The sequence below is a fragment of the Corylus avellana genome, chromosome ca7 (assembly GCF_901000735.1).
Source record: "Corylus avellana chromosome ca7, CavTom2PMs-1.0".
NCBI lineage: Eukaryota > Viridiplantae > Streptophyta > Magnoliopsida > Fagales > Betulaceae > Corylus > Corylus avellana.
In genome coordinates, this window is record NC_081547.1 from 22,886,665 (window position 1) to 22,899,982 (window position 13,318).

Consider the following 13,318-nt stretch of genomic DNA (forward strand, 5'->3'; position numbering starts at 1 on the left):
GATTGTGTTGAGCTGCTTGTTTATGCAGCAATGCTCTGGTTAACTTTGGAGGGATGTGTTGTAATCAGTTTTGTTTTAAGTAAAATTATGCTTATTCATTAAAAAAAATAAATGTGCATGAGAATTGAGACACAGAATGGATGTTGGACAATCTCCTGCTTGGAAGCACCTACCTCTGATAGGTAAAATAATTATGGTTGTGATTCTGATTCCTTAATGACTTGTATTTTATTAATTGGAATATCAAGTTGATTGGCACGATAGACTTGCACTTTGGTTGGTTTTTCGCCTAATACGCTTTGATGTTGATCTGAAATCTGAATCCATCCTCCAAAAAATTCAATCACTACTCCCACGAAATCAGAGGTGGTGGATTTCTCCTTGATGCCTGGGAAGTATTCATAAATAATCTACTTAAAAGAACTTCAGGACCACTCTATAATTCGAAAATGTAACCTAAAACTGATCCTGTTCTAGCACGTTAAGCTAAAATAATGGTAAAGAAATCTTTACTTTCATCAAAACATTCTGCTGAAAAGCAATCTTCATCCATAAGGGATGTTCGATTCGTCTTTGGAAGGTGATCCGCGAAAAGGGTGTATTCTTCAAGAACATTTTGTTGATTCTAGTCAAGCAAATCGTTTAAACACAATCCTCCCCTATTCTGAGAGCCTCACATGTAGGGCAACAATTATGGGTTGCTACCAAGCCTACCATACAATGTGTCGCCTCAGTTGATTGGGGGAAGGGGAGCATTTTATGATTTGCCTGTATACCCATATTGCTTCCTTAGATGGCATGCTTTACATCAGTTTAATCGCAAATTTCAGATTTTCGACCATGATATTCCAATATCTAAAAAAAAGTATTCGAACAGTTTTGGAAAGATCAGAACCTTTTTACGATGAGTTCACGATCAGGCGGCGAACCCCAGGTTGAAATGATAATAGTTTCAAATGGTCACATAGGAAATGAGTTAGCATGTTATAGAAATTCAATATAATTGTTGCATCTGGTTTCAGGTCTTGATTTCTACTATAAGCAGACCAGCTTAGAGCATCATATCTTGAAATTTATACACAAATCCACTATAGTTCTCAGATGAGGTGAATGGTGAGTTTTAAATACCAATGTAGTTGCCTGTTCGAATTGAGGTGAGTTATAGTGAAAAATCGGATCTGCAATGCAAGGCAAAACACTCACAGACCATGTTGTCAGCTTTGAGTGCGGTTGTACTTGGTTGGGTATTCACATTGTAGAAGCTTTAGCAAAACCTGAAAATCTAGAGAACTCGTCTTGAAGGAGAGCCTGTGGGTTACCCTGTTCAACCTATGCAAGTAAAAAGATTTTAAGAGGTTAATCCAATATAAAATGGCAAGGAAACATCTATTCAGCGACTACCAATTAGAATAAAACATTAGATAAAATTTTATTGAAATACTCAAATTCATAAATGACTTGAATGTACCACTTTTTCTTTCTTTACCAATGTAAAGTGCATACATACACTAGATATGCCAGCTCTCAAATGTGCTAAAGAACAAAGAGACAGATCCATAAACTTGATCACCAATTTGTTTAGCAGTTGACATTCATGATTCTTATCAAATAAAGCTGAATATTAGTGGTAATGCAGCATTGTGCGCTCAAGAAAGTATCCAACTTGGAAAAGTTATGAGATTGTTCATAGGCATTACCAACTAAGATATTAGGGCATAATACAAACAAATTTGTATACCATTTGTTATGTATAAGTTCCAGAGACCTAATACCTGTACTACAACTTCTTGATAGAATATTTCATTGAAAAATGCTTATGCTGCTCTGGACATTCAAAATTCTACATAAAACCAGTGTAACTATTGTTCATGGGCAAGGGATTTATGTCCGCATATGGTCCATCCACTTAAATCAATGATTATATATGAATCTAAACCAAATTAGCCAAGAAAATTAATTAATAAACCAAATATGATAAGGATAAAGTATTAAATCACTAATTGTTCCAAAAACTTAAGTTTATAGAAAATTATGAATTTAATTATTTAATTAATATTTCATTTGATTATTTTCTTGAAATTTGTTAAAATAATAATTAAGTGATTAAATTTATCTCTTCTTATGAGTTTAAGCTTTTGAAATAACTGGTAATTTAATATGGTATTAAAGCCAAAGGTCTTGAGATCGAACCTTGACTTCGTCAATTCACTCCATTTAAATTAAATATTCGACTTGTTGGACCCCACCTATTAAAATAGAGTTTGAGCCCATACGCGAGGAGGAGTGTTAAAGTAACGATTTAGTTCTTCCTATGAGCTTAAGTTTTTGGAATAACTGATAATTTAACAAAATCAATTCATTAAATTCAAGAATTCAGTCCTAGTCATCCTAATTTATTAGGCTCATTCTCATCATCTGTTAGCCGTACCATTGTCCACACCACAAGATATTTAATATTATCAAAATTTGTAACAGATTTCTTCTCCTTTTTAGAATATAATATCTGGGGAGGAAACAAATGAATCAATAACAAAAGACATACACCCATAGCACACACAAACGCATACAGAAGCACACCAAGATAAGCATACCAGGATCCCATGGTCAAGAATGAGGATATTGTCCATGTTCAAGACCATGGAAATGCGGTGAGCAATTGTGATCACTGTCATGCCTCTGCATTCAGTAGATATGGTATTTTGTATTACTGAAGCGGTTTGAGTGTCAACATTGGCCGTGCACTCATCCAAACACAGTACCTGAAATCATAATACTGTCAGTACTCTCTACTTCTCTCATATTATACCCCCTCCCCATCCCCAAAAAAATTAAAAGCAATACATACACACACACACACAATAATTTCTAATAAACTACTTTGCATACAACATACATCACAACCCTCTTGTTATCTTTTCCATTTGTTTATCACCTTTCTTTCTCTCTTCATTGTTTTGCTAGAAATCATAATCTGTTTCAAATTCTCATGGATGACAGAAAGAACAGGAGCATATACAATAAAAAACTAATGCGGTCTGTAAACTCCAAATGCACCCCCATAGGAGAGTGATTAGGATGTACTAATGAAGACAACTGACATAAATTTACCATGGCACTCAAGCATACATAAATTATTTTAAGTAGAATGTTGTCAAAAAAGAAAAGGACTAACATCTCTGGAATGTAACGATTCAACTGAAGCTACAATTATTACCAGGGTAGAAAGGTATGCCGGATTTCTGTTGCAAAACCGAGTAGGGATAGGCATCTAGGATCCATATGGAAAAGTGAATTTGGTTCTTTATATTTACTTTAAATCATGCAAGAATGAATTTATTGCTCAGAAGTTTGAAGAGATTATTTCCCTAAATAGTCTATTTCTACACTATCAATAAATTTAATATTAAGTGCTTTTCATGCTTGGATGAATTCATCCTAGAACTTTCTGCTTGAAACTTTAGTAGTTAGATAGTGTGGGCATCCAATCAGAAAAACATGACCTTCGTAGACTTGAGGAGTGCACGTGCAAGGCAAAGCAGCTGCCGTTGCCCAACAGAAAATGACATCCCAGCTTCCTTTATGTGAACATCTAGCCCTCCAGCTGCTTCTACTTCATCCTTGACATGGCATTTCTCCAGAACCTTCCAAATCTTAAAGTCGTCACTAACCCGGAATGGATCTAGATTATCCCTAGGGATTTGAAAGAACACAGTCAATGTAATCATATGATAATGAAACCATAACATAAATAACACTGATATATCTGAAAAAGGCACAATAGCCAAGAAATTATATCTGAAGAACATATAATCAACAAAATTGCATGAAAAGTATAAAAGACATTTCCATGGATTACCTTAATGAACCATCAAATAAGCATGGACTCTGGGGAACAACAGAGAAATGTGAACGGAGATCTCTAACAGGAACATCAGCTATGTTTATCCCATCCACCAAAATACATCCACCACTTATTGGTGTAAGGCGGAAAAGGGCATTCAAAACACTAGATTTTCCTGCACCCGTTCTTCCAATGATTCCAACCTTGAAAAAGGTGAAGAGGAAAATGCCAATGATGTGGTAAGAATAATCCAAATAAAAGATATGAAGCCTTAACTGAATTTAATCAATAAATGCGAATCCTGCACAAAACTGAATAATCATGATCTACCTAATTATATGCACCTACCTGCATCCCTTCCACAATCGTAAAAGAAATTTCATGAAGCGCATCTGGCAAAGATGGCATGTATCTCAAAGAAACATTTTGAAATTCAATCAGTCCTCGAGTTGGCCAATCTGGATCCAAGGATTGGCATCCATGCAGTTCTTCTTGAGGAATGTCCATATACTAAAGAGAACATAACCAAATGTAAGTAATCAGAAAAGGAAGTATCTATGGAAGTCTATCATAGTACCTGAAGAGCTCTTTCAACAGAAACCATTTCCTTCTCTGTTTCAGTAAAACTTGATAAAAAGCTGCCCAGCAAAGTCACAATTGGGGCGGCATAGGAAAGAGCCAATCCTACCTGTAAAAGAACACAGCAGTTTCCACTGAATTCCAGGTTTCACAAAGTATGCAAATAATTCAAGTACAATAAAAATTTAGACTTCTATCTAGTAATCAGAATATTATAGGTAGAAGGAATTGAAATGCATAATGGCAGTCAAAGATATACAAGGAGCAGAATAACGTACCAACCCTGGGGTGCCGAAACTAACTGGTAAACCACCATGAGATCCAATAACAGCCATCATGGCAACAAATGAGATGATAAATGCTGCTAACAACTGGAAGAAGATGACTGGTCACCATACTAGTCACAGTAGGCAATAAGTATTATCCTAAACCACTAAGCATATGGCATAAAAGTTACCCTTTAAGTGTCCGATCACAATCCTCCATTTTGAAAAGTCAATACCAAGTTATAACTATCACCCTACACTATAAAGCACATATTTTTCTTTGAATGACTCCTTACCTTAATGTTTAACCATTCTTAAGTTAAGTACTGGAAGGGTAATATTTAAAAGCTGTAGTAGAATTAGCCAGTTCCAAGAAATTTATTACAACCTCCATAGGACCATAGATTATTGAAGTAATGTTGTATATATCAAAAAGCGTAAGGCGCCCCTTAAGTACACAGGAAAACCAACGTTAGCCCACAAAATGACCCCGTTAAGAGAGCCCTAATCCCCCCAAAAAAAAAACCCTAGGCCCGCAAAACAGACCTAGATTATTGACTTCTTCAAAGAGGATAATCTCTATGGGGCAGAGTATTGTCTAGAGCAAAGCTTCAGATCAGGGAACCAGCCTAATGAATAGAACTTCAGAGTAAAAAAAGTTTTATTAGATTAGATGTCAGTAAAAAACCTATCATGAAGTCATTTCAATTCTTGTGATATACCTGAAGACGCAGGGAAAGCCACAAACTTGCCGTCAATTCGGTGTAAGAAGTTTGCTGGTACAATGTAACATGCTGAGTGAATGTGGTGAAGAAAAAGTCCTGCCCAAAACAAGCATCGATTAATTCCAAGATTTATAGATGTGATTATCAGCACAAATTGCCGATCATAATCAATACAAATAAATGTGAAAACAAGATTGGCAGAGTAGCTCAATAAAATAGGGGAAACCTTTTGTTTTAATAAAAAGGAACATACAGAACATTAAGTACTCTTTGCATTGGTATACTAGAGCAATACAATAAATTTAGCATACCTATGATAACAATGCTGTTTTTATTTTTTATTTTTTTAAGAGTAATATATATGAGTAAGGGAAATCTTATAATTTTACCGTTAATATGATAAAAACAGAGAAGCTGCCACTCAAGGGTTGAGCTCTCATAATCTTTTTCACATGCTCTCTTTTTCTCTAGTTGTCAATGCCACATGGTATCAAAACACCAATTTAAAACCATAACCCTAAAGTCATTATTTTTTCTCTCATCTTATTTCCTTTTCTCTTCACTTTTCTCTTGTTTTTCTTTCCAAACCCTAAAACTTTCACTACCCCAAATAAGTCAAAGCAAGTATTAACGAGATTTGTCGTATGGACTCTGTATAATCGTGCAGCATAGATTAGAGATCATTGGGAGGTTGTATGTCACATATTAAGGTACTTTTTTTTTTGATAAGTAATGTAGTATATATCAAAAAAAGCGCAAAGCGCCTCTAAGTACACAATAATGTATACAAAGGAACCCAACCAAACACCCTAACAAACCAAAAAACCCAGAAAAACCCAATCAAACCAAACACCCAACCAAAAGGGTATACAAGAGACCCAACCAAAAACCCAAGAAAAGCCCTAGTGCATCTAAGGTGGAAACCTAGTGCACCTCAGGGGGAAATGAAAAGGCATTTTTCGACCCCAAAAAACCCCGCCGACGCCGGCCCTTCACCGGAGAGATGGTTTTTTAACGTTCTAACAACTATGAGGTTGTTGGAATATGTAAAGCAGATTGGTGGGGAGATCATCTTCACAAACGATCTGTGCCAGCTTTTTGTACTTGTATTGGTAGTAATTTGGTAACCCAGAGCGGGAAGTGGTGGCATGGTCTAGCCTTGAAGTTGAGTATCGAGCAGCATCAAAGTTTAGTATCAAGGAGCATCGAAGTTGAGTATCGAGCTATGGCTCTTATAGCATATGAAATTAATTGTGTGAAATTTCTTGTAAAAGAATTGGATTTTTATTGTTTTTTGATAAATAAGTGATTTATGGAAAAGTGCAGAGGGGCGCAATCCTAGTACACAAGATGTATACAAAGAAAGGCTCCACTAAAGGCTAAAAGAGGAACATAAAGACAAAAATTGAAGCATAGTGAAAAACTGACACTTTGAAAGCATCAGGCCCAATGAAACAAAGTCTGGATAAACAGCTTTTTGAGCTCTTCCAACAACCTTTCTTGATCTTCAAAATATCTTGCATTCCGCTCTCTCCAAATAGTCCACATTAGACATAGTGGGGCGATACGCCACACCTCCTTTGCTAAACTATTGTCACTCTGACCTCGCCAACAAGTTAACAAATCTGTCACCTCTTCAGACATGACCCAAGTGACATAAAAAAGAATAAATAACACACTCCATAAAGCTCGTGCCACTTCACAATGAAGGAGAAGATGGTTGACAGATTCGCTACTTTACTTACACATACAACACTATTCCACCACAATAATACCTGTCTTGCGCAAATTATCCAAAGTCAGAATCTTTCCTAGTACAAAATAGCACCTAAATAAACTCCTTCTAATGCTTCAAGCAACACACCAGCATGAAAGCCACGCCGCAATCTATTCCACACAAGCCCCCAGCAGTCTCACATTGTAGCAGCACTGTTGATTCACTGCTATACTCAACTAGTCCACATGCTCGTACCAGTCCATGCAGAAGGTTTCAGTCCTCATGATCACAACAATTTCATAACAGCAAGCAACCCTCATCCACTTGCATGCCTTCATGATTGCTTCCTGCATACTAGCAAGACAATACACCCACTTGTGCAGTGCCTGCTTTCTAAGCTAGCAAAGCCTTCCAATGGTCCATGGTATTTAGTCAGTACATGAACAGCCCAACACTTGCTCACTGGCTGCTTTTGTCCCACACAAATGAGTACTTGCCCCAATGCCAATACCATCTCCTGACTTTGTTTGATTCAGTTCACAACATCATCACTATCCATATGGCCAAACCATAGCATACTCAAGTCCATGGTCATGCTAACATAATGCCAGCCAACACTAAGTGCATATGCAGCCATGCACATGCAGGCCCACAGCTGCCAAGAGTACCCCTTGAGTAGGGAAGCCACAATCAATCAACACAAGGCATCAATATCACTTGCTGCCTGCTATGTGCACCAATATGCAGCAACCATTCGGCCCATGGCATGGCTCCCTCATGCCATGGTCTTGTGGCTAGTATAGTTGCAAGGTGCCAACCATGCCCACCACCGAGGCACCCCAGTAATGGCTGTGACAGAACACCACCACCAGATGAAGCCGATGTCCCAGTCGGACACTCAATAATAAAGGTATGGCTCCCACATGTCAGGAAAAAATATTATTTCATTTACATAAAGTATTATACATAGTGAGCATAAGGCAAGGCCTGAAGACAATGCCTTGCACCTAATACTGCAAGCAGGAAGGCTGTATGAGCTGTCTGTGTTTCTCTATGTTTTCTTTGAAAATATTATTTCCTTTACATAAAGTATTATACATAGTGGGCGTAAGGCAAGGCCTGAAGACAATGCCTTGCACCTAATACTGCAAGCAGGAAGGCTGTATGAGCTGTCTATGTTTCTCTATGTTTTCTTTGAAAATATCCGCCAAACTCTCAGATTTTAGCATGTTGAATGTAAATTAATTTACATTTTTAAGCCTTTGGTACCACTATTAGACGTAGTAAATATAAAGCTAGCAGAACGTTGTACAAATGAAGTACAAAAAATTTGAAGGGAAATTTACCATAATATATAAATTGCTCTAGTTTTTGAATCTGTAGTTTGAACACTAATAACTTTTTTTTTGATAAATAATGTATATATATCAAAAGCGCAGAGATGGGCGCAACCCAAGATCCTCTACTGAACTTCAAAAGAATCCAGGGTTTGAAGAATTATACACGCATTTTTTGAGCATATAAAACATATTTGTGCCTCCAAGTGTGTTGTACTTTTCTTTTTCTTTATTTGGTTCCTTCCAAGTGACTATTTTTTCACCACATAACGCCATTAGACACACTTCGAAAAATAAAATACAAATATCTACCTCAGACTTGAATGCCCTTATAGTTGATGATCCATCCAGTGTTTCTGTGAAGGATGCATATATGGGAGAACGAGAAACACTGTCCAGCCTTCGCAGTTCCCTTGATGTTGACCTGTAGAAGAACTGAAGAACTAGACAGTTAGCTAGTCCAAGTTTTATTCTTTCCTTGTATGGACAACCAATATTAATATCATAAAGTTCACAAAAGCATTGGAATCAATTCCTATGTATTCAAAATATGCTATACATAATTGTCATCCCCAATAAGTTCTCATTTTTAATCAGCGACCAGCATGATTACATAAGAAACCAACTTTAGAATGATGCATCACATATTGTCATAATCTCATATATTGAAAAGGTGCAATTAAATCAGAATGTCCTCACCTATATGGGGTGTATTTGAGCAATGCACAGACTACAGAGAATTTTGATAAAGATCAAAAAGCTAATTATGGGTGCGCTTGAGCAAGCGTGTGCGCACCTATATAACATGAGTTCAAGCTTTTTAATAATATAGAGACCTACCTGAAGCTTGCTGTAGATATACCAAAACGGCAACAGCAAGAGCAGGAAGTAGACCTACATTTATACATCAAACCATTGAATAACTTTATAATTGTGAAAGACAGTTAAAAATGGATTTACAGAAGAGTACACAAGCAAAGTGGCCAAATTTTATGTGTACCTGTACATATGACAAAACTACAGCAATCCCCAGCAAGCCAACAAAATTGGCCAATAGAATGTTGAGAATGAAAGGAAGAGAGTCATCAATCGTATAGAGATCAGAAGACAACCTAGAAATAAAAACAAAAAAAGATTTAAAAAAAAAAAAAAAACAACTTATGGAGTATACATAAATTACTAGAATCATCTCCTGGAGGCATGTTATTCTAACCTGTTGAGTATCCTTCCGCCTGGTGTCTGATCAAAGAACTGGACAGGTGCATTGATAAGCTTATGAAGCAGTGTGTTATGCACCTTAACTGCAGCTCTTAAACCCCCAAATGCAAATGAGAATGCCCTCACCAACGTAAGAAAGGAGTTTATGATACAAAATATGGAAAGTATAACCTGCAAAAACAATTACTAGACCAAAATTAAAGCAGCAAAACAAACATTTCAATTACAAGTTCCCCAGAATTCTAATTCGCATGCTCTTTTCAACAACGAAATATTATGGTGAAGGGAAAATAAGATATGTAGCAATGTCTAGACTTTGTATCAGCAATACACTGTTCCTTCCACTCCCAAGTCCTGAGCTATTGAAAACAAACACACATAATCAATAAAAACTCCCAAAATTAAGATCAATGATCTCCATTTGCAGAATCTCAAGGTACTGCAGCTTAAAGGTCTGTTGACTGAGATTAGCATCTTCCGACAAATAATCTGTTAATATTTTGACTGCATTTCTAGAAAAGCCATCAGATTTATCATTTCTTAGTTGTCTTCTTAAACTCGGTTCAAGCTTTAGTTCTGACATTTACTTGTACAATCAGTTGAAAGAAAAGGGAAAAATAGTCTTATTGTACTTGATTATTAATTGATTCTGTTGCATCGTTTACATAGAGAAGTGATATAATCTAATATAGAAATATAATAAATGAAAAAAAAAATGGAAATAAAATCAAATCGGCCGTTTGGGAAGTTTCGTTCTCCAACATTCCCCATCAAGTTGAGGCGAAGATGTCTCGCATGCACAGCTTACACAGCGGAATGAAAAAACCTATTGGATAGTCCATCAAAATATCTGCTAGTTGCTCTATTGTCAATTTCAATGTATTTAGTACAATCATGCTGGACTGGACTATGAGCAATACTAATCGCAACCTTCTTGTCACAGTATAGTCTCAGGCTCCTGAAAATCAAATCCAAGTTCTTTCAGTAGAATCTTCAACCATAATAACTCACATATCCTATGGGTCATGGCTCGAAATTCAGCTTCTACACTAGATCAAACAACTACTGATTGTTTCTTACTACGCTAGGTAACAAGATTTTCTCCCACAAGAGTGCAATAACTCAAAGTAGATCTTCGATCCGTGACTGACCCAGCTGAATCTGCATCCGTATAAGCTTCTACTTTTCAAGTGATCATGTTGAGCAAACAACAACCCTTTTCCTAGTGAAAATTTTAAATATCGAAGTATTCAGTAAACTACTTCCATATGAGACTCTTGGGGAGAACGCATAAACTGACTCACTATGCTAACTACATAGGCAATGTCTGGACAAGTGCGCAACAAATATATTACTTGCCAACCAACCAATGATACGTGTCTTTATCCACCAGAGGGCTCTCATCACTTTCTTCTAACCTTATATATTAAATTTTGAGGAATAGACTAAAAGACAATTTGGATACAAAAGATCGATAGAAGGGTGAAAGATGTTGATTGGATACTTTTAAACCACCACTTATCCCAAAAGCTTAAGCTGATAAGAAGGGGTAAATTTAATCATTTAATCAATACTTTAACACTCTCCCTCACATGTGGGCTCAAATTCTTAAATAACTAAGACAATGTTCGAACTCATGACTTTAGGCTTTGATGCCATGTTAAATCACCACTTGTACTGAAAACTTAAGCTAGTAAGAAATAGTAAATTTAATCATTTAATCAATACTTTAATAGATACAACTTAGATATAGGATGTTGAGTACAAGATCTAACGCCTTTACGTTGAGCAACAGGCAAATTCATATCATCGATAATAGGTATTGAAGAATTTAAATCAGGGGTAGAAGTACTATTAGCTAAGTCAAGGTCAGATGTTCGGCAAGTAGCATCAAGAATAGCCTTACTTTTTTGCCGTCTAGAGTAAATTCTCAGCTCCTCCACTGGCAGTGGCTCATATGACTCATTAGTAGGAGACTCATCAACAAGTGGTTGTTGTTTGCCACGCTTTGGCACAGGAACAAGAACAAGTAAAGGACTAGGCATATCACCCATTTGGGAAGTTTCTTTGTTCAACACAATCAAACATAGCTTCATTACTCATTTCAAAATTTTCCCAGACGAGAACAAATTTAAAAATCCTAAAAACAATATAGTTTGTATGAACGGTTTAGACACAAAAGGCGGAGGCTATTATATTATTCAACTTATGTTAACCTAATACAGGCATCCTATTATATAGGATTAGGAAAATACTATAAAGACTAAAATACCCCCAAAACCCTAATGACTCAAACCCTAACTCTTCTAACACTCCCCCTCAAGTTGGAGCATATACATCTTATAAATCCAGCTTGAAAGATACAAGCAAACGAAAAACAACTAGAAAACATATTCTAACACTCCCCCTCAAGCTAGAACTGCTTGGACCACACAAGTTAATTAAATAAAACTTCAACGCCGGTCGAAAACTCGTTGGTAACTTGAACAACCATTTGATCAATTCTCGCCGAAAAACACCAAGGCCGGTCAGATGCAACGATCACTTGATTGGTTCTCGCCAGAGAATCCAAGGCTGGTCGGATACATCGATCTTGGGATTGGTTCTCGCCGTAAAACACCAAGGCCAGTCGAATGCAACGATCACTTGATCGGTTCTCGCCGGAGAATCCAAGGCCGGTCAGATACATCAATCACAAACAACAAATTTTCACATGATTAACCAACAAGATTCACCGAAAAACAGATACTGGAAAAACAAAACAAAAAAAAAATCGCTGAAGCTTCGCTGGAAATACGCCGGAACTTTGTCGGGGCTTCAAAACTGGCCGAAAACACACAGAACTGGCCGGCAGTACCTAAAAACACAAGAAAAACACTGAAAAACAGAACAGAAACAGTCACTGGAGGCTTGCCGGACCTTTTCCGGAGACTCGCCGGAACTTGAAGACAGAACACTCCGACCACTTCAACAACAGCAACTACAGAATCAATAGAGGGCAACACAGTAACGTTTCAATACCAAAAACATCAAATCGTCGGAATATTATTATTATTTTTTTTTTCCCGATGGCTGCTGCAACTTTTCCGGCCACCACAGAATACTCCGGCCACTTCAAACAAGATAGAAAACCACCACAGAACCATCCGGCCAGCATCACAGAACATCAAAAACAAACAAAATATATATATATATATATATATTTTCACCGGAAGGAGTTTCGGTCACCCTAAAACAAGAACAAAACAGCTCTACGGAGCTCTTTGAAGGTACTGCCCGTGTGGGTTAGCCCACACGGGCAGTGTGGCCACCAAGTTGAAAACTAAACTACTCAAGAATCGAAACAAGCTCTGATACCATGTTAATAGTGTTGATGCAAGAAGTTTAGAGGGAGAAAAGGAGGCTAATTGTATTATTCAACTTATGTTAACCTAATACAGGCATCCTATTATATAGGATTAGGAAAATACTATAAAGACTAAAATACCCCCAAAACCCTAATGACTCAAACCCTAACTCTTCTAACAAACACAATCAAACATAGCTTCATTACTCATTTCAAAATTTTCCCAGACGAGAACAAATTTAAAAATCCTAAAAACAATATACAACAATTCAGAATGAAAAGAAAGGCC

General features: G+C 36.8%; 1 protein-coding gene across 3 annotated transcripts in view; it reads right to left on the reverse strand.

Moving 5' to 3' along the window:
- Positions 1 to 965: 965 nt before the first annotated feature.
- LOC132186064 (ABC transporter C family member 13) overlaps positions 966 to 13,318 on the reverse strand; it is a 38,798-nt gene continuing 26,445 nt past the window's right edge. For all 3 annotated transcript variants that reach the window (XM_059599842.1, XM_059599841.1, XM_059599843.1), the window contains 12 exons: positions 9,679 to 9,854; positions 9,466 to 9,577; positions 9,306 to 9,359; positions 8,778 to 8,900; positions 5,409 to 5,507; positions 4,699 to 4,791; positions 4,419 to 4,529; positions 4,190 to 4,351; positions 3,857 to 4,044; positions 3,501 to 3,690; positions 2,592 to 2,759; positions 966 to 1,329 (listed from right to left, as the gene is read on the reverse strand). In XM_059599842.1, coding sequence (XP_059455825.1) covers positions 1,249 to 1,329; positions 2,592 to 2,759; positions 3,501 to 3,690; positions 3,857 to 4,044; positions 4,190 to 4,351; positions 4,419 to 4,529; positions 4,699 to 4,791; positions 5,409 to 5,507; positions 8,778 to 8,900; positions 9,306 to 9,359; positions 9,466 to 9,577; positions 9,679 to 9,854 — 1,557 coding nt within the window. In that variant the 3' untranslated portion in view covers positions 966 to 1,248. The remainder of the gene's footprint in view (positions 1,330 to 2,591; positions 2,760 to 3,500; positions 3,691 to 3,856; positions 4,045 to 4,189; positions 4,352 to 4,418; positions 4,530 to 4,698; positions 4,792 to 5,408; positions 5,508 to 8,777; positions 8,901 to 9,305; positions 9,360 to 9,465; positions 9,578 to 9,678; positions 9,855 to 13,318) is intronic.